A 20,137-nucleotide genomic window follows, 5' to 3' on the forward strand; every position below is an offset into this window, starting at 1 on the left:
TTCCAACACTAACTCTATCTTATCCTTCCAAGCTATGTAATTCGAGTTTCCCTCCAAGGCATACTCAAGTCACAAACTGTAGAATGAAATATTACTACTCTGAAGTATGAACTTGCAAATTTGATTTTCACCTACACAACAAAATCAAATTCTCCTCTTCTATACTCTCTTCAGCTCTAATACCATGTAGATTTTTACTGTAGATTCAACAGTGTATGTGATATACTAAAACACAAGACAAGAATCTACTCTACTCTTAAGTGAAAACCAAAATTGATCAATGAAAACAATAAACAGAAAAGGAAGAATATCAATCACACATAACACAATATTTCTTTGGGGAAAGCAACTGCTAAAACCCCCGACTATCTGTATTGCATTAACCAGAAGGTCTGAGAAGAAAATACAATTCTTGTTCGTCCTGAACAATTCTTGCACTAGTACAATCTAACTCTCTACCTCACAAGCCAGCTCAAGCCAACACTTAGCCAATTCTGTTGCCTACCAACCCCCTACTTTCTTGTGCAATTCCTATAGGAATTAGCCCATATTTAATTGGAAAATCCACTCTCCATAACTACGCAATCCAAACGTAGGTCCTCAATTGATTGCATGCATCATCTATAAAATTCAGAAAATTATACAACTGATAGTACACTATCCCTGAACTCTAATCTCTACCAGGTCTTCATCTAAACTGACATGCAGGAATTATTTGTAAGTGAACCTTTAGTTAACTGGTGTGGTACTGGTGATGCACTCATGCATTACTCCACTACTAGACCTCTACTAGTTCCGCTAACAATTAGAACTAGTTTAACTGACTATAACTCAGTTAGACTGAGTTATCTAATTACAACTTGAAAGAACTCAACCTGGGCCCCTAAAATTTAGGGATCACTCTACATGACTCCAGATAGACTTCCAACTCAAATTTCCTAAGTCAATTAAGTCAATTTAACTTAATTAACTATTACAAGTTGCTATGAGAATAGAATTTCGATTTTTCACAATTTAACCCAAGGACAAACTAAATTGGAATTTATTGTTGTTATTTTTAACAGGTATATCCCTCAAGCGACAAGCACGAGCCATGAAACTAACACGATGTCGACGAAAATCCCAAAGCCCAATGAGAAAAGCAACTGACCAGGAGTAGGAAACAATAATGAGGAGAAGCAATGAAACCTTGAGTGCTATAGAAACTCAAAACCCACCACACAAAACCCACATAGAAAGGGAAGCAAAACCCCAAGCCCCACATAAACCTGAAACCCACCACACAAACACCAGACATAGAGAGCATGTAAGGAAATGAAAAAATATACCAAGTAACAAGTCAAAGGCCACAAGCATCATGGACGTGGAGGCTTGGAACCAGGGATCCAAGGCAGCTAAGATTCTAGCTGCCCCACTCCCAAGACCATGCAATTGAGGTTATTTTCAAATTTGTATATAGTTTAGAATTATGCTAATAGGGGTGAACTCACAACAAATCATACTCTACTCATGCGTGTATTCCACCTTGTTTCTCTTTTATACCAATTGTGATTCGGGCATATGCATAGGCCATTTCAGTGTATGACCACATGAAATCAAAGAATTTGTATGAAGTACTAGAGATAAACCCCAACACAACTACAAAAGATAGAAAAAGGGCTTCTAGAAGGCTAGCCAGGGAGTTCCATCCTAATCACATGGCTTCTCCTCAAGATAAAAATATGAACACCCAAATGTTTTTAAGGATACAAAATGTGTATGTCACTTTCTCGAATCAAAGTGATCATGCGAAATATGACTGCTAGTGTTCAGATCCACTGTGGGTGCCCATTACATGGAAAGCTTTAGAAATTAACAACAAAAATGCACAAATGTCATACATAGTGCCAATTGTATTCTATGTGCAAAAGAATTGAATCATTTCTTGAATTGTGCATATCATCCTTGCATAGGGGCCATGCTAATATTCTTTGTATGCAATCCTAATTTAAATTTTTATATAATCATAATTTAAATTTATATAATTTACTTATTCATCACTGTAGATTATATAAATAATATATAAATTTTAATATATTTATAGAATTAAGTTATAAAAGTTAATCATTTGAATTAGAATATATAATTAATATTAATTAGTTAATATTTCTATTACATTATGAATGTTATGTTATATAATAAAAATATAATTTTATATATATAACTTGTTGAACTTTAAGCCGAATTTTAACATATAGTTTCTTATTGTCATTTTTTTTTAATTTCAAGGTTCTCAAATTCAAACATGACCTCAAACTAGGTAGCTTAGCCTATGACGATGATCTCACTTGATTTTGAGGGTATGTTTAAGATGCTTACCCTAGGTGCACCTACCATCCCTTGAGGGATTGGAAGAGATTTCTCCAAAACTTCATAGAGGACATCTAGCCCCACTTGATGATCATTTTGGGCACCAAAGCCAAGATGTTGACCACCTTTTTAGGAGCATTGACCTGCGGATATATTCAACACTAATGATGACTTTCTCCTCTCCCTTCAAAGCCTAAAATGTTATACATTTAGACTAGGATGTTACTTAAAGAGATGATGTACCCCAAAGATAACATGACACCCCCAAATAGCATTGTCTCTTCTTGATGGCCATTGCCTTGTTGCTGAGATGATTTGATGATGATGATGACTTGAGACCCCTTTGGATGGGATAATATATTTTCCTAGATAATGACATCATGTCATAGTCGTTTGAGGTCCCCTTCATGTGGACTTGAGTAATGATGTAGGCTTGGTTGATGATGATATGTTGAACATGAGGTTTTTCTTTGATGATTGGACATCTTGTTGATGAGGAGATGACATATTTGAGTGAGGACCACTCTTTTTGACCCACTCATCACACATTTTGATGGTGATATTCACTTTTATAGGATGAGGTAACCCTTGGATACCTTTTTAATCACATGTGTGGGTTAAGAAGAGGCTTATTGCCATGTTTTATCATTGAGATGACCATTTCTTAGGTCAGTTTGTGACCTACTTAACATGTAATCACATATTTTATTGTTTTTAGGGATTCTAGTCAATTTTACTCCTAAAATGACTTGATTTCTCTCCCATAAATAGAGGGAAGTTTATTTGGAGAGAATCATTATAATGGACTCATTTATCTCTTAGAGAGTGCACATTAGTAGATTGTTTTCTCTTGCATGCAATGGAACATTGATGTAGCAAATTGTCTTGGGGAAGATATTGTGATTGGAGCGAATTTTCAAATTTTCTCCTGGATGATGATGTGATTCTATCTTGATATTGTAAAATTTTATTGTGAGTACCTTCTTCCTTTTTGTAACTTTTGTAGAATTAGGGTTTCGTTGAAATTTTCACCATATTTGTTAAATCTTTTATGCCTTTAACATCTCCTATTACAAAATTAGCATCCAGTTTCAATCAAGGAATCTTGGTATATAGCTTCCTTGACTTTTTTTATCTTCAATTGATTAAAAGTCGCTAGAGTTTTGATGAAGAGAAACCTCTTTGTAGCATTTTCTCTCTCATAAATCATTCTAATCAATATTTCTTCCACAGACCTCACCCTTTGACTGCATTATCCCATGATTGAGAAAATGCATGAAGCTATTAACATATCAATCCTAATAAAATCTAAAATCATAAAAAATAATTTTTATGTTTTCTAAGGAAATTTTGGGTTAGATTACGACAAAATCTACATTTAATAACATTAAATACCTTGGAACTTATAGTCCTAGGGTTAGGCTTTGAATATGCTCAATTGAAAAAGAAAAATTATCATCTTTTGTGAATTTTTAAGCTACCTTTTTAGGATTGATGTCTATTGTTTCATGGTTATTTTATGCATTTTTCAACCTTAAACATATTTCAATAAAATTGGAATTAAACAGTGGATATGAAATTTCAAAATAATGATTATTACAACCTATTTACTTATTTACTCTTTTAATAGCTCTTGTTTGGTTATTATCATTTATAGGCTATTTTGTTATCGTTCTCATAAATTTTGCATGTTGTAAATTGTGCTTCTAAAAAACCCTAATTTATAACATCAACTGGTAATTTGAAGGTAACATGTGTTTGGGATCTATCTGATCCTCTCCAATACCATTCAATACCTTTAGATTTAGCCATAGGTCTTTTGAAAATTTTCCCTTGAATTATCTCTCCTCTCACATATGCCTTCTATATTGAATATCATCTTTGGGTGTTTTATTTAGCAAGACCCTTATGGGTTATTTATCTTGGGAGTTCTTGTGTTATCTAATCTCTAAGATTTGTTGGGGAAGCTGTTAAAATAGGAAACTATGGCCAAATTCAACCTTAGGAAAACTCATATGATGGAGATGATTATTGCATTGGAATCCTCTTTCCGAGAAGTACAATTTTGATATAAAGATCATCTCATTCTAACAAGCAAAAATGGAATTATGAATTTGTTTCTCCTATGCTCAAATTGTCAAAGTCGACTCCATTCAAATGTAGGCTCATGAAGCCCAATAGATGTGTATTTTCATCCTCAACAAAGTGTATAAATAGGAGAGACTTTTCCCTCATTTGAAGATCATCTCATCACAACTTCTCTCTCTTGATTGGGTCGTACAACATTGGAGGCTTCTCTCTTCTTCTTTGTACGTGTGGCTAGGCATCTTTCTCTCTACTTCGCACATGTGGTAGGAGACCAAGTTTTTCTAGGCAGATCAGGCCAAAATTTTAGAGTGTTGACCAAGGGGATTTTGAATAGCGTTGACCTCAGTTTTTGGGCCAGAATTTTGATTTTTCGAGGCCACATTTATTGGCACAAAAATCGAGGCATTTGGAGTGGTTTGACCAACAATGACTTTAGGTTTGACTTCAGAAACTACAACAGACTTTCTCTCTCCTTTAATTGGGTTTGACCAAAGAATTTGTGTTGATTTGAAGGTCAAATTGAACTATTGATTGGAGGACATTTTGGGGTAGCTTTGACCACCGTTGACTTTCCAGTTAGGGCTAATTTGACTACTGATTTGGCAGATCTGTTTTGGGCTTATATTTGTACTCTCTTTCTCCGTTGAACTATTGAAGAATAATAAGAAGATTTGATCAAAGGGTTTTCCCACATTGGGGTTTGTCCCTGACATCCACCATATCTTGTGTCCTCTTGTCTTGGCTTGTCTTATGTATATGATTTTATGTTCTATCTGCATTTACTATCAATGTTTATACATTAATGTGATTGCTACTGGATATAATTGGAATTTTTCATTGGGATGCTAAAGGAAAATTGAAGCAAATTGACTTAAGCATAGAAAATACCATTGTTATCTAAAATTAATAGAAGCCTTCCTTGTGGGGATAATATTCATCCAAAGAACAATAGGGGAATAGTTTCTAATGTGACAATGGTGGTTGATCCCATTGTTGCCCTTAATCTAGAGTGCTTAACAAGGTTTTCACACTTAGTTGATAGATTTTGCGGCAACATGGCCCAAAACCATCATCTCAAACCTTTTGAAAACCCACCATTCTCTTGTTGGTCTCCTTAAGAAAAGGGCATCCTCAGAGCTATCATGAATTAATAAGTACCTGGTGCAAGCAATGAAATGCTCCATAAGGATAACATCACCCAAAATGGAGTGAGAAATGTATGGGTACAAGTCAAGGAATAGATCCCATAGGAAATAACTTGGACTACGAAGTTCAATAAAGGTAGAGAAAGTAGCAAGTCACAATGAAAATGTCTTAAAATAGAGTAGTACCTTGACCTCAAATCCACATGAATATGGTGTGCTCTTTTGAGGCAACCCCTAAAACTTTGTCTAAAAGGGAATTGGTAACACATGGTACACCTCCAAATCCCCTTAAGCCACTAGGATGATGAGTTCCCTCTTTGCAAGCTAAAGTCCAATGTTAAGCTACAATCTTCATCTCTTATGATGTAAGGAGATGTGTAATGTAATGTGCCTTCTTAGCTCTATCTACCAAATACTATACATTAATAATGATTGACTAAACCCATCAACTTCTTTTTTCATAAACATTTATTTTATTGCATCAAGAGTAGCTTTTATAATCTAATATATATGGGATTTGAAAAAAAATCTATAATATTTATAACAATTAATATTAAAAATACTATATGTTGGGCACATATACATACAAATCGAAATATCCCTCTTTTCCTAAATACCACAAAGATGTTAGATCTAAGACTTTTGTGATCCATAATTTAGATATAAGTCTTTTGGATTAATCAGATTGTTAGGATTTGGTCGACGTTTTGAACAAACTAATGTGGTTCATCCTCAGGACAAGGTGAAAAATCCATCGATCAAGAATAAATAGTAAGGATGCATCATTGCCCAAAGTTGGCCGTTAAAAATTAGTTGTTGGTAAATTAGTTAATAGGTACTATTTATTCCTTGTGATTGATAGATTTTCCTGAGGATGAACCACATTAGTTTCTAACTAAGTATTTTCTTTACCTATTAACTAATTTATCAACAACTAATTTTTAACCGCGGGTGGATTTCTCACCTTGTCTTGAGGATAAACCACATTAGTTGGCATGAAACGTGGACCAAATCCTAACATTGTGATTAATCCAAAAGGCTTATATCTATACCACAAATATGTTTGTAAGAATTTTACATAATAAGAAAACTTCTATATAAAATGATAAAAAGAAAGGAATACCATATTCATAATAAATAGAAACACTTTTAAATAAAGAGAGATATTTTGCATATCCATATCTTTATAAACTGTACTTAGAAGGTAAGATTCATATTAAATGGTGAAAAAAACTTGCAACTCAAGGTAGTCAATTCCTCTTATAGGGGTTTGAATGATAAGAAGTGAAAAATGGATATAGAATGATACAATTTAAGCTAACATGTGAAAAAAGAGACAACAACAACATTTATTTTAGTTTATAATTTATAATATATTTAATAATAATTAGAAAAAAATGAAAAATAAAAAATCATTGGTTACAATCCATCTTAACTTGACAACCATGGGAAAGCCTAAATCATTAGAGGCGTAAATCTTCAGAAATCATTCCAAACCACTTTGATGCGAGAAATCCCAAATCATTAGAAAAATAAACTAGCAAATTTTTACTGTTAAAAATATATATATATATATTCAAAAAACAAAACCTTCAAATTGGATCATTTAATGTTAAAACAAATTTACTAATAAAATAAATTAATTTAAATCCATCTAAAACTTAATATTTTACACTCCAGAAGTTTATATTTTAATATTTTTTTTCCATATGAAAAAAATATATTTATACTGCATTTTATTTCTTATCATGATTATAGGTGATTCTATAACATCAGAAATTTAAGATGTATCTGTTATTAGTATAAAGATAAATCTAAGTGTGATTGGTTTGCTAAAGCCCTAGCTTCGACAAATATACACTCTTATTATCCTTTTCCTCCTTTTATTAAAACCCTTGCTAAGTTTTTTCTGTACAACTCGCTTCAACGCCTTAGATTCCAATTTTGCCGGCTCTACGAGTGTCGAGCCTTGTTTGAAAATGGCGCAGTCGAAAAAACGCTCAACAACCTATGATGATCTGTATGATCATTTAAAAGAAGAAATACTGTCGTGGCTGCCAGTGGAATGTGTGTGCAGATTTCGTAGCGTCTCGAAGCAGTGGAATAATCTCCTGTCATCACACAATTTCATAACAAAGGTATGGAGAAAGAACCCATGGCTCGTTGTGCACCCTCTCAACTCCGATGGTTTGGCATACTGCTTCTTCACACGAACCTGGAAGACGACCTCCTCCATCTTAATTGAAAATGCAAATAATGGAGAAAACGGAATCTTGGGATCAGCCGCAGGCTTGTTCTTGCTAATAACTGCACCAGTTTTATTTGTATGCAATCCTCTTACAAGAACTTCGCTAGAACTCCCCTCTATTAAATGCACAACAATTGATGTCGCAGGGATCATGGCAGAGGAGGGCGAAAGCTCTGACACATACAAGGTAGTAGTGGTGGGCATATCAAGTCTTCTGAATGCGCATTTAATAGAAATATATGATTCCAAGGACAAGGCATGGAGAATTGCAATGCAAGTGCCAAAGGAGAATGCCATAACGATGGGTCGGGGGACCGAAATGGTTTTCTGTGGCGGTTTCATGTACTGCTTGATGCGTACTGGTTATTATGATTGGAACGTTCTGGGCTTCAACATCAGAGAGGGGACTTCTTTCTCTACACCTTTGCCAGAGATGGCTAATGGAAAGAAAACTTACCCCTATCTGGTAGCCTGTGGATCGCGACTTCTGTTGTCAAGGGGCATATTCAAAGCAAGGGAGCAGCTCCTACAGGAGTTGATCATATGGGAGTTTGAGAAGGTGAAGGTGGAGTCCTCATCTTCCTCATCATCAGGGTGGACGGAAATTACCAGAATGCCTCCACCCTTATGTGAGGGTGTTAACAGGACTATATTTGATGCTGAATACCCATTTATGTGTTGCGTAGGAGTTGGGGATTGTGCCTGCTTTGTAAGTGTAAGTAATGGAGATATTCAAGTGATAGAGGTGGTTGTTTACAATGTTGGTGAAAAGACATGGAGCAGTCTTCCCAGCTGTCATTTAGATGAGGAAACTGGTCATTTAGATGAGGAAACTGGTCACAAGGTATGGGAAGGCAGTGTTATGGCCTTTGAACCAAGGCCAGACATGAGGGTTCTGTGAAGCCTGGTATGCATTCCTTTTCCTTTCACATCACCATCTTCTAACATTTTAAACATGATTTCTCTCTTATTTAGATCTACATTTTTCTCTGCAAAGTTGCTTTGCTCTGCAATGTTCTTTGATATCAATAGTGATACAAACTTGTTTTATTTTGGTAATTAAAAGATGTTCTTATTACTGATCTAAAAAATTTATTACAAAACTGGGGTGGCCAGAGCCAATCCCCCTGTTGTGGTTTGGAAGTGGCTTTTAAAACTTTTATGCATGATATTCTAGCCATCTTTACAATGACATGATATGAATTTCTCCAATATATATTTCTGCCCTGTAACAAAATTTGGCCTCCTAATGGTTGGATTGATTTGCTTTCTAGAGATCAGATTGATAGCCTTTAAGATTTTAATACCTTGGATGGCCCCATCTTGCAACCAAAGATTGATAGCCTTTAAGATTTTAATACCTTGGATGGCCCCATTATGCAACCAATGATAAATATTATGTATTTTGATAACATAAGAAAACCTTATTAAACGGCTGTAAAACCTTCCCAGGAATGCTCTTTTTGCTTCATTCTTCTCTCTCTATCAGTGTTGTGTTTGCAATGTATGTACTCTGTTTTGTCTCTATTTTTTATTCTCCTTACCTTTTCCATCCCTCTTTGATTTCTTTGCAGCCAGATTCCCAAAATTTGTAGGATGGCTCTTTGTCTTTCTCATCTAGTGGGATACACGCTTGATGGAATTCCTCAAGTTGTACAACCTTAATTCCACTTCTTCCTTCTAGTCCTTCATTAAAGCTCCATTCTCCAACATTTCATTTGCAGGATTGATGGTCCATTCAGTGTGCTTGTGTTGTGCCTCATAACACATTTTCAGCCAAGTATAGACTGGGTAGCTTGGTCATCATGAATGTGAATGAGAGTCCAATGCAGCCTAGTAAAAATACGTCCCAATTCTCTGTTTTAAGTTTCAGGGGAATGGGTCTGTGAGGAATACATTGGGGATTTTCCTGTTCTTTATTTTGGTTTCCCACTCTGCCCCCAGTTTTGAGCAAGATGCCCATTCTGTCTACCACTCGCTTCGTAGGTTGCTCCTCATATCTTCCTTTTTGGAGGAGATCTTTGCTACCCTTTGAGGATGAAAGTGTTTGGCCCTACACATTTTCCTTTCTCGTACATGCCAAATAGATATAAAGAGGTTTTCCCTCTTATACTCACGACAAGGCTCAAGCAATCAAAGGAAAGCACAAAGCCTAGGGCTTGACAGCTAAAGAAAAGAGGAAGCATGGCATGGTCTGAACTTTTAAAATGAGGTGGAAAAACACCTTAGAAACGGAACTAAAACTATGAAGCTGCGTTGGATAAACAATAGAACCTGCCTTTAAAATCTGAATCTTCGAGAGAATGGGGCACGATGTTAAACTATCAAGAATGGATGACCCAACCCTTTTGGAAGAACTCTATTGCACACTTACTCGGCACAATGTTAAACTATCCAGGAATGGAAAATCCAACCATTTTGGAAGAACTCCGTTGCACACTTGATTTAGAATCCCATGCCAAATAAAAAAGCAGAGGCCATAGAAGTGCACTTTGTAATATCCACAATGCCATAGTCTAACGAGGCCAGGGAGGCCAGGGCTTCGCCAAGAAAATAATAGAAATTCTGGCATAATTTTAAGAAAATTTTGCAAATTTTTTAGGTAATCCGAATTACAGCTATCAAAATTTAGGGTTTTGGGTAGCCAGATTCTTGATGGTGCTGAATCCATTTCCATTATAAAAAAATAGTTCTGGTTAGAAATTTCTTGATGTGTTACTATTGTCAAACTTCAAACTTCAAGGTTTTGAGTAGCCCAAAGTTCTTGATAGTACTAAATCTATTTCCACTATAAAAAATACAAAATGATTCAAACATTGAATTAAATTTTAAAAAAAAATTCATAACAAATTCCAACCAAATTGTAACCTCATTAAACAACGTCTATATACAATAATCTACTTTGACTATTCAAAAGCTTACTTTTTCTCATCTTGCCATTTCCCAATGCCCCAACAGTGTTCCATTATTCTGTTGAGCCCCATGAAGATGTCAATTCTCGTTTATGCTTTCTTAACCATGATTGATTTTGATGTGGCACTACAAGCTTGATTTTTTTTTATTTTTTTACAGAAACAGATACTTTGCATCACTTCCTAAAAAAAGCCTTTGGCCTATCCTGGAGGCAAGACTTTTTAAAAATTCCAATAGATAGAAGGTGCGGAGCACCTGGTTCAAACCATGATAAATCAGATTTGTTTCAGAAATATCACTGTTGTCTCTAATTTTATCAGATTTGTTTCAGAAATATCACTGTTGTCTCTAATTTTCTGTGTTTTGGTATAGAGAGACAAATTGTTCTCCTAAGAATAAACGAAAAAGCATATATTAACTAACTATATGCTTCACATTGTACTTCCTTGTGCTGTTTGGCTCTTGACCTCCTTCTCATGTTATGCAAGGAGATTTAGATCATTCTTACCGATAATTTATCTAACAATTTCTTCTATTCACTTCACATGGGCAGCCTGTTGTGCATTCAGTTGCTCCCAAAGGAATGCCTTTGGCCATTTCTTGTACTCCTGACACTTCGCATTGAGAAAAGCCAGATTCATTTTATATATTGGTGACCCATTTTTCAACGATTAGTTAGATAATGCGTAAAGGATTCATGGGTTAGTAGGTTAATGCTTTACGGAGTTAGTAGGTTATATATTCATAGGTTAGTAGCACCATCATTAATATTTATAGTAGACTATTATATTTTATTGAAATTAATTATGGTTAATTATTAGAATAATCAATGGGTTAATGATTAAGGCAGGTTGGTTAGTTGATCAATAATTAGGGAGTGGCTTAGTTTAAATAGGCCACAATTTTATCCGCAAAATAGTACAAATTTGGACATGAATTTTTAGAAAATTTGGTAGAAAAGCAGGGTTCTGATGGTGCTAAACCCATTTCTACCATAAAAACATGATATAAACACTCACATAGATATTTGAAATATTTTCCTTAGGCTTCTAGCGAGAAATTCGTCATTTGGGTGAAATTGTGGCCTCACTAGACAATGCCTAAAGAAATTGTGAGTTTGTGGATCAATCATTAAAAAGTGTGTTGGTTAGTAGGTCAATGGTGACAGTTTTAATATATTAGTGATTGGGTTCTTTATTTAAAAGGTAATGGGTTTGGTATTAAGGGGTTCATGGTAATGGTTTGAGCATAGTGAATTAGTGGTTCATGCTTAAATTTATGGGATTAGTATGTGAGAGACTAAGGGTTTAATGGCTTGGTGGTTAAATACGATGAAGGAATTAGAGAGTTAGTGAGTTTAGAGTTAGGTGTTAGTGGGTTACAATGTACAAGTTAACTATATTGAAAACAACTATTTCCTACACATTGAAATTCCTAAGTTAAAAAATATTAAACATTGACCTGAATACAAGTCTTTCCAATTTGTGGTGTTTTATATCAAATAAGTCCATATCCATTATAAAATATCTATCCCATTGTCACATGACCTTGGGCTTCTCACATTATAAATGATTGTTAATTTCTTGGTGTCACATTATAGATGATTCTAATGGCCTCGAAGGTGACTGGCGAAGGCTTACATGGCTAGATTTGGTCAAGAGAACAAAGATATCTTTGATTGATTTTTCTCGCAAGGGTTTTCCAAGGTAAATTGTGTGTTAATATTGTGTGCATGATGTATGTGTTTTTGTTCTTATTTCCAGTTAATTATTTCTCTAAGTTATGTCATTATTTTTAATATGGCATTAGAGCGAGATTAGCTAGGATTCTCTAAAAAGAGTGCCCTATGCATTTCATAAATGGTGAATCAAAGCTTAGTAGACTTGAACTTTGTTACAAGAGTGGTTTGGTTTTGAAATCCATTAAAGGAGACAATATGTCATTATTGTTGCATTACATTTGCTATTAGTGTTGTGTTAAATTGGCAACTAGGGCCAAACTCCATGTGGATCAGCTTATTTATGACAGCTGATATTTTTATTGGATCCCTCTCGTCGAGAGGTGTAGGATTGATCCAAAGATCATCCGATTCCGATAAGTATTTATGGAGATATGAATTTATTTTGTTTATATAATTATTACCAAGCCAACCAGCAAACTTGAGTAGGCTCAGAAGCCCAATAGACGTGTCTATTCATCATCTACGTTCTAGTATAAATTGGTGAGGATTTGAAGTCATTTTAACACACATTCTTGGTGTGTTCTCCTCCTCTCCACGTCTTGGGTTTTTGGAGAAGGAGGGACACCTAAAATATACAGTAGCTGATGCCCTAGCCACAGTTCAGTTGTGCCCTAGCCGCAGTGCAGATGATGCCCTAGCCGCAGGCTTATAAGAAGATCTAAATGCAGATAAGAGGAGACTTATGTGCAGCATGAATAAGCCCCTATACGCTGTCTCAAGAGGCTCCATCCGCAGATGAGAGGAGGGCTAATATAGGCCCTAAATGAAGGTTTGAATCCATTGTCTATTGACCCTATATGCAGCAAGAAAGAGACTCCTTATCCACTGTCATAATCTGCCTTAGCCGCAGTCAAAGAAGGAGGTTCCAGCCACAGCAAATGGAGGTCTTAAGCAGCTGTATAGTAGTGCCCTTAGCCGCAGTAAGGAGAGCCCTTATACGCAGCTCAAAGAGACCCAGTTGCTGTCACCTAAGCCGCTGACATAATGCTACATTGCTGTAGGTAACAGCGTGGCCTATTTCAGGATTGTTTGGGCATAATCAAGCTGTTCTTGATCTCGGTGTGCTGAGCAAAAGAATCCGCAAAAGGGAGGAGCTAGGGACAGTAGTTTAAGGAGCTGTTTGGATCACTGTTTGAAGGGACTAAAGTTACAGTCCACTGATGGGCTAGGCCGCAGGCCATAGCCAGCAGTTGGAGGCCTTTATTTAGTAGCTGCGTTCAGAAGGTAAGCAGCCCTATAAGGCAGCGTATCATTGGAGGATTGTATGAAAGCTAGCTGCAGTAATCAGGTGAACTGTGGGGCATGGTTAAGGTGTTGTGGCTCTCAGAGGGTGCCCTAACAAATGACCAGGTTTGCCATGCACCAGTCCTTATGAAAGGTACCAGATTAGCAGCCTTGACATGATCAGTGAATCGGCAAAGGAAGGAGAGTCTTATGGAAGGAAAGCTTCAGTAATATGGGTAACTGACTGAGCTGTTCATCTGCTACATATCTTCAGTCCTTGGGATCAGATCTGCAACCTCATTGTGTCATCTTCAAGGTGAAGATCTCTGATGTCTGATCTCCTATTTGGCAAGTCAAGTATTGACTTAAAATCATTGTACTCTATCTCTCTCTCTCTGCTGAACTTTGAAGATAAAAGAAGATTTGATCAAAGGGTTTCCCCACACATTGTGGGGTTTGTCCCTGGCTTGCGCCATATCTTGTGTCCTCTTGTCTTGGCTTGTCTTCTGCGTTTTATATTTATGTTCTATCTGCAGTTTATCATAATGCTGATGTGATTGCCAATTGTGAAAATTCAAATAAATTGCTCTAGCATAGAACATACCAAAAATTAACATGGTATCGGAGCTGAGGTGAAGACAATGCCCAAGCAAGAGTGAAAGAGCAATCACCAAAGGCAGTTGGGACAAGACAGAAGGATCAATGGGTTCCCCATAATTCACCTAGGGTGAAGTCAAAGCAGAGAATGTTATCAAAATGGCGCAGCAGAAGTTTCTGATGGCCCATCTAATGATCCCTTCATTGGGAAGTTCGGTTCTAAGGGTGAAAGGAAAGGCAGATGCCTTGTTGAAATAAGTTCGGCCGTTATGCGAAGGAGTGTCCGAATGGCAGGGACACATCTCTTGATGAAGATAACAATCATTCCTGGGACATCTTCAATAATCAAAGGAATGACTGGTAATGCAGGTCATCAAGGAAGTGGCCGACTCCTCCACGAAAGCAAGAAACCCCTGAATCTCTTTTATGTACCTGATCGCAAGAAGAACCCGATGACCATCTCGGAAATGGAAATCAAAGGTTACAAGATGGCACTTATCAATGGAAAGGTACGTGTTTGAAAATATATCTTGTTAAGATGTTTTGAGTTCTGGGTTGTATCAAGTTGCTAGAAGTCCACTGGGGACCATGTCCGTTGACTCAGCACTGGAGGTCTGTGAGTCAGATGGTGACTCGGATGCTTGAATTCAAAGAGGAGCATGTAGGTACATGTCTGAAATGTACCGAAGGAAAATATTATAAGGGGACCATTCCCTTCATGCAGCAGGTCCACAGGCTTGGAACAACCCGAGGAGTTTAAGACTCATGATCGGGAATCTCATGTATACAGGTGGAAGAAAGCTCTCTATGGCTTGAAGCAAAACACCTCGGGCATAGTATGAGAGGATTGATAGCTGTCTAATGCAGCTGAGACTCACCAGGAGTGAAACTGATCCAAACCATTACTCGAAGGTTGTGGATGATAAACCTCTCATACCGGCACCTATGTCTGACAGGTGCAGACCCTCTCATTTATAGGAGATAGAGGGAGTTGGATTCTGAATGTGAAAAGATAAGCTGCAAGCCTGTGACTACCTCAAGGGTCTTAACTTTCAGAAGTTATATGGTAGTGATGTCGGACCTGATTTGGGAAATGCCTCTGAGTTTTATAAACTCATTCGCATTGATGTTCTTGGAGAACCTCTGTCCGGACATCTGTGTTGCAGTTAGCATGGTGAGCTCATATTTGATTGAGCCTCACTGGATTGGTGCCAAGAATCTTCTGAGGTATCTTCAGGGCACAATCTCTCATGGATTGAGATACACTGCCGAAAAGATGAAATTGCATTATTATTCGAATGCTGAATGGGCAGGCAGTGTGGAGGATCACTAAAGCACTTTTAAGTGCTCTTTCTCTTTGGAATCTGCCTCGATACCCTGGATGAGCAGGAAGCAGACGTCGGTGACTCTGAGCACCACCAAGGCAGAATACATTGCTGCTAGTATGGCCTTCTGTGAGGCAGTCTGGTTGCTGAAGCTCTTCAATGAGCTGTTTGTTCACATGATGAGTACCACTGTGATTCTCTGTGACAACCAGAGGTGGGATTCGATTATTGAGGAATCCCGTATTCGTCGATTGCTCCAGCAGATAGACATCATGGTAAGTCGATGAGCAAGGAGGCTCCATCGCATTAGGATGATGCACAGGACAGAGCCCCTATGAAAGATCAAATTTGTGATTTTCCTGAACGACTTGGAGTCGTCGAGAGACCTTTGAAGAAGGGTCCTACATGTTGTATACATTGAGCTCTGGGAGCTCTGGGGGGCTTGCAGTTCTACTGGAGCAACATATGACCACAGGGTGACTCACCCTCCCCTGGTGGTGTGCACTGGAACAAGATGATTCGCTCTCTTGTGGGACAAGATGATTCGCTCTCTTGTGGAACAGGATGATTCGCTCTCCTGTGTGGCAGGATGATTAGTTCTCCTGTGAGGCCTGGATTGATGTGTTCTCCATGGCGATTGTGGCAGGATGATTAGTTCTCCTGTGAGGCCTGGATTGATGTGTTCTCCATGGCGATTGTAGCAGGATTGATGTGTTCTCCTGTGAGGACAGGATTGATTAAGTTCTCCTGTCGAGGCATCCTACCCATGCAGTCTGGGACTCATGGGAAGTACCTCTCATCTGATCAATGAGCAGGGAAATGAAGTTAGGGACCATAGTAGTACCGATGGACGCATCGTTGTATCTACTGTACTCCCTATGCTAGGATGACCTCCATTGATCTGGGATCAATGATACTGGTCTGGGACCAGTGGTGGGAGTTGTACATACCATGACGCTGACTTCGGGTCAGCTGTGACTGGTCTGGGACCAGTGGTACATACTCCGAGACTGACTTTGTGTCAGTGCAGTACTGGTCTGGGACCAGTGAGAGTGGTACATACTATGACACTGACTTCGGGTCGGTTGAAACTGGTCTGGGACCAGTGGTACACTCTCTGAGACTGCGATACTGGTCTGGGACCAATGGTAGGAGTGGTACTTACTATGACGCTGACTTTGAGTCGGCTGAGACTAGTCTGGGACTAGTGGTACGCACTCTGAGACTGACTTCGGGTCAGTGAAGAATGGTATGAGACATTCTCGATCAATTCTTCTTCTTCATAGTTCAGCAGAGCAGAGCTAGCAGAGCCAGCAGAGCTGAGCAGAGCAGAGCCAGCAGAGCTGAGCAGAGTTGGGCAGAGCAGTGCAGGGCACTGATGGCCGAGATTGTACAGTCGGACTTATGGATCACTGGATGGAGTTCTCCCTAGTTGAGAGGGAGTGTTAAATTGGCAACTAGGGCCAAACTCCATGTGGATCAGCTTATTTATGACAGCTGATATTTTTATTGGATCCCTCTCGTCGAGAGGTGTAGGATTGATCCAAAGATCATCCGATTCCGATAAGTATTTATGGAGATATGAATTTATTTTGTTTATATAATTATTACCAAGCCAACCAGCAAACTTGAGTAGGCTCAGAAGCCCAATAGACGTGTCTATTCATCACCTACGTTCTAGTATAAATTGGTGAGGATTTGAAGTCATTTTAACACACATTCTTGGTGTGTTCTCTTCCTCTCCACGTCTTGGGTTTTTGGAGAAGGAGGGACACCTAAAATATACAGTAGCTGATGCCCTAGCCACAGTTCAGTTGTGCCCTAGCCGCAGTGCAGATGATGCCCTAGCCGCAGGCTTATAAGAAGATCTAAATGCAGATAAGAGGAGACTTATGTGCAGCATGAATAAGCCCCTATACGCTGTCTCAAGAGGCTCCATCCGCAGATGAGAGGAGGGCTAATATAGGCCCTAAATGAAGGTTTGAATCCATTGTCTATTGACCCTATATGCAGCAAGAAAGAGACTCCTTATCCACTGTCATAATCTGCCTTAGCCGCAGTCAAAGAAGGAGGTTCCAGCCACAGCAAATGGAGGTCTTAAGCAGCTGTATAGTAGTGCCCTTAGCCGCAGTAAGGAGAGCCCTTATACGCAGCTCAAAGAGACCCAGTTGCTGTCACCTAAGCCGCTGACATAATGCTACATTGCTGTAGTTAACAGCATGGCCTATTTCAGGATTGTTTGGGCATAATCAAGCTGTTCTTGATCTCGGTGTGCTGAGCAAAAGAATCCGCAAAAGGGAGGAGCTAGGGACAGTAGTTTAAGGAGCTGTTTGGATCACTGTTTGAAGGGACTAAAGTTACAGTCCACTGATGGGCTAGGCCGCAGGCCATAGCCAGCAGTTGGAGGCCTTTATTTAGTAGCTGCGTTCAGAAGGTAAGCAGCCCTATAAGGCAGCGTATCGTTGGAGGATTGTATGAAAGCTAGCTGCAGTAATCAGGTGAACTGTGGGGCATGGTTAAGGTGTTGTGGCTCTCAGAGGGTGCCCTAACAAATGACCAGGTCTGCCATGCACCAGTCCTTATGAAAGGTACCAGATTAGCAGCCTTGACATGATCAGTGAATCGGCAAAGGAAGGAGAGTCTTATGGAAGGAAAGCTTCAGTAATATGGGTAACTGACTGAGCTGTTCATCTGCTACATATCTTCAGTCCTTGGGATCAGATCTGCAACCTCATTGTGTCATCTTCAAGGTGAAGATCTCTGATGTCTGATCTCCTATTTGGCAAGTCAAGTATTGACTTAAAATCATTGTACTCTATCTCTCTCTCTCTGCTGAACTTTGAAGATAAAAGAAGATTTGATCAAAGGGTTTCCCCACACATTGTGGGGTTTGTCCCTGGCTTGCGCCATATCTTGTGTCCTCTTGTCTTGGCTTGTCTTCTGCGTTTTATATTTATGTTCTATCTGCAGTTTATCATAATGCTGATGTGATTGCCAATTGTGAAAATTCAAATAAATTGCTCTAGCATAGAACATACCAAAAATTAACATGTTGTCATGAGGAACAAATCAAACTCAATTTATTCGTTGAGGCATAGTTTCACTAATGGCAGGCCCACAAATGCTGGAGAATTAAGGATGATCGTTCCTCTCTTATTCTCATTGGGAGAGGGTGATAGTAATAATTGCTAGAGTTAGAAAATAAATGATTATGTGATTGCTCGCCAAATGCCACAAAAGAAACATGCATCATTATTGATCCAATTAACAAGGTTGCTAAGGTATTGTAACCTTGTCAGATGGGCACCCACAAGCCAAGGAACCCCCATCAGCTTGGGCCAAGCCCCCAGCCTTGAGACCTAACTACCTCCTAAAGGTCAAGGGAGGATTCCCAATAGTAACCCCAAGTAACTCCAAGTAAGACCAATGCCTTAAATGGGGTCGAGAATGAGTGGAGGAGCTAATATATCGGGTCGTTTTGTTATTTTTTTGTATGATGTAGCAGCAAAATATTAAACAACAAATAAATTGACACCAAATGACTGATTTTTTTTGGAAACAATGATAATACTGGGGGGGGGGGGTGAATCAATATTAAGGCTAATTTTAAACTTTTTATGCCAATTTTCTTTTCTTATTCAAACTTGGAAACCATCCATATAATCAACAGCAACATGTAATATGGTAGCAATATCAAATCAGCATACAAGCACACACCATGAACATTATACACATGAGACACAAGGTTTTATGTGGAAACCCTCTTGGGAAAAAACCACCAAAGATTTTTGTTGTTATTGATGTAAAATAAGAAGACCTACTCTATTACGTCAATATGTTTTGTGAACACCAACTCACAGGAAACATCAACTCCCTTTGATTGTTTGCTAGCACCCACTAGCAGGAAGCACCAAATCCCTCTTTTTGTAGATCCCTTCCAGCTTACCAGAAGCACCATGTGAAGCACCAACTTCATGGATTTGTTGCAAGCACCAACTCGTAACTCCTTAGATTTATGCAAGCACCAACTTGCAGAAGGCAACAACCCCCAAGCCTTCTCAAGCACCCACTAGAGATGGAAGCATCGACTTCCTGAATGTAGGCTTCAACCCACACTCAAATAAGAACTGAATGTTCTCTGTAATTGGCAACCACTCTGTCTGATCTCAGCTATGTTCTCTGCTCACTCTTCTCACTCTGCAACAACAAACTAATCTGCTCAAATATAGTCACTCATCACAGTCCACGCAACTCTCTATTCTCTGCTCTTCATCAACATATAGTCAGCGCTCGGCCTCTTTCATTCATCAGGCCCTATCAGCCTTACACACCATAACACTAGTTCACTCGGCCTTCTTTCTCTGCACAGGAACCTTCGACCTTTCTCACACAGCAAAACAACTTCTCTCGGGGTCTCTTACCTCTGCATAGGAACTCCTGACCTTTCTCTACAGAACAGGCTCACTTAGCCTCACACAACAGCGCACACACAGAGCTTTTCCACTTA

The 20,137-nt window shown here is 38.5% G+C and overlaps 1 protein-coding gene and 1 non-coding gene across 2 annotated transcripts in view; one reads left to right on the forward strand and one right to left on the reverse strand.

The window, feature by feature from the left end:
• Positions 1 to 1,906: 1,906 nt before the first annotated feature.
• LOC149267082 (U6 spliceosomal RNA) lies at positions 1,907 to 2,013 on the reverse strand. The gene has a single exon (XR_016261274.1). It is a non-coding gene; the product is annotated as a U6 spliceosomal RNA (small nuclear RNA).
• Positions 2,014 to 7,437: 5,424 nt separating this feature from the next.
• The window catches only part of LOC149267083 (F-box only protein 6-like), a 123,135-nt gene continuing 110,435 nt past the window's right edge, over positions 7,438 to 20,137 (forward strand). The window contains exon 1 of the mRNA XM_089398056.1: positions 7,438 to 8,737. Coding sequence (XP_089254182.1) covers positions 7,562 to 8,731 — 1,170 coding nt within the window. The 5' untranslated portion in view covers positions 7,438 to 7,561 and the 3' untranslated portion in view covers positions 8,732 to 8,737. The remainder of the gene's footprint in view (positions 8,738 to 20,137) is intronic.

The sequence above is a fragment of the Pinus tabuliformis genome, chromosome 6, assembly GCF_031772625.1.
Source record: "Pinus tabuliformis cultivar Carrire ecotype Pingquan chromosome 6, CPIR1, whole genome shotgun sequence".
NCBI classification, from domain to species: domain Eukaryota; kingdom Viridiplantae; phylum Streptophyta; class Pinopsida; order Pinales; family Pinaceae; genus Pinus; species Pinus tabuliformis.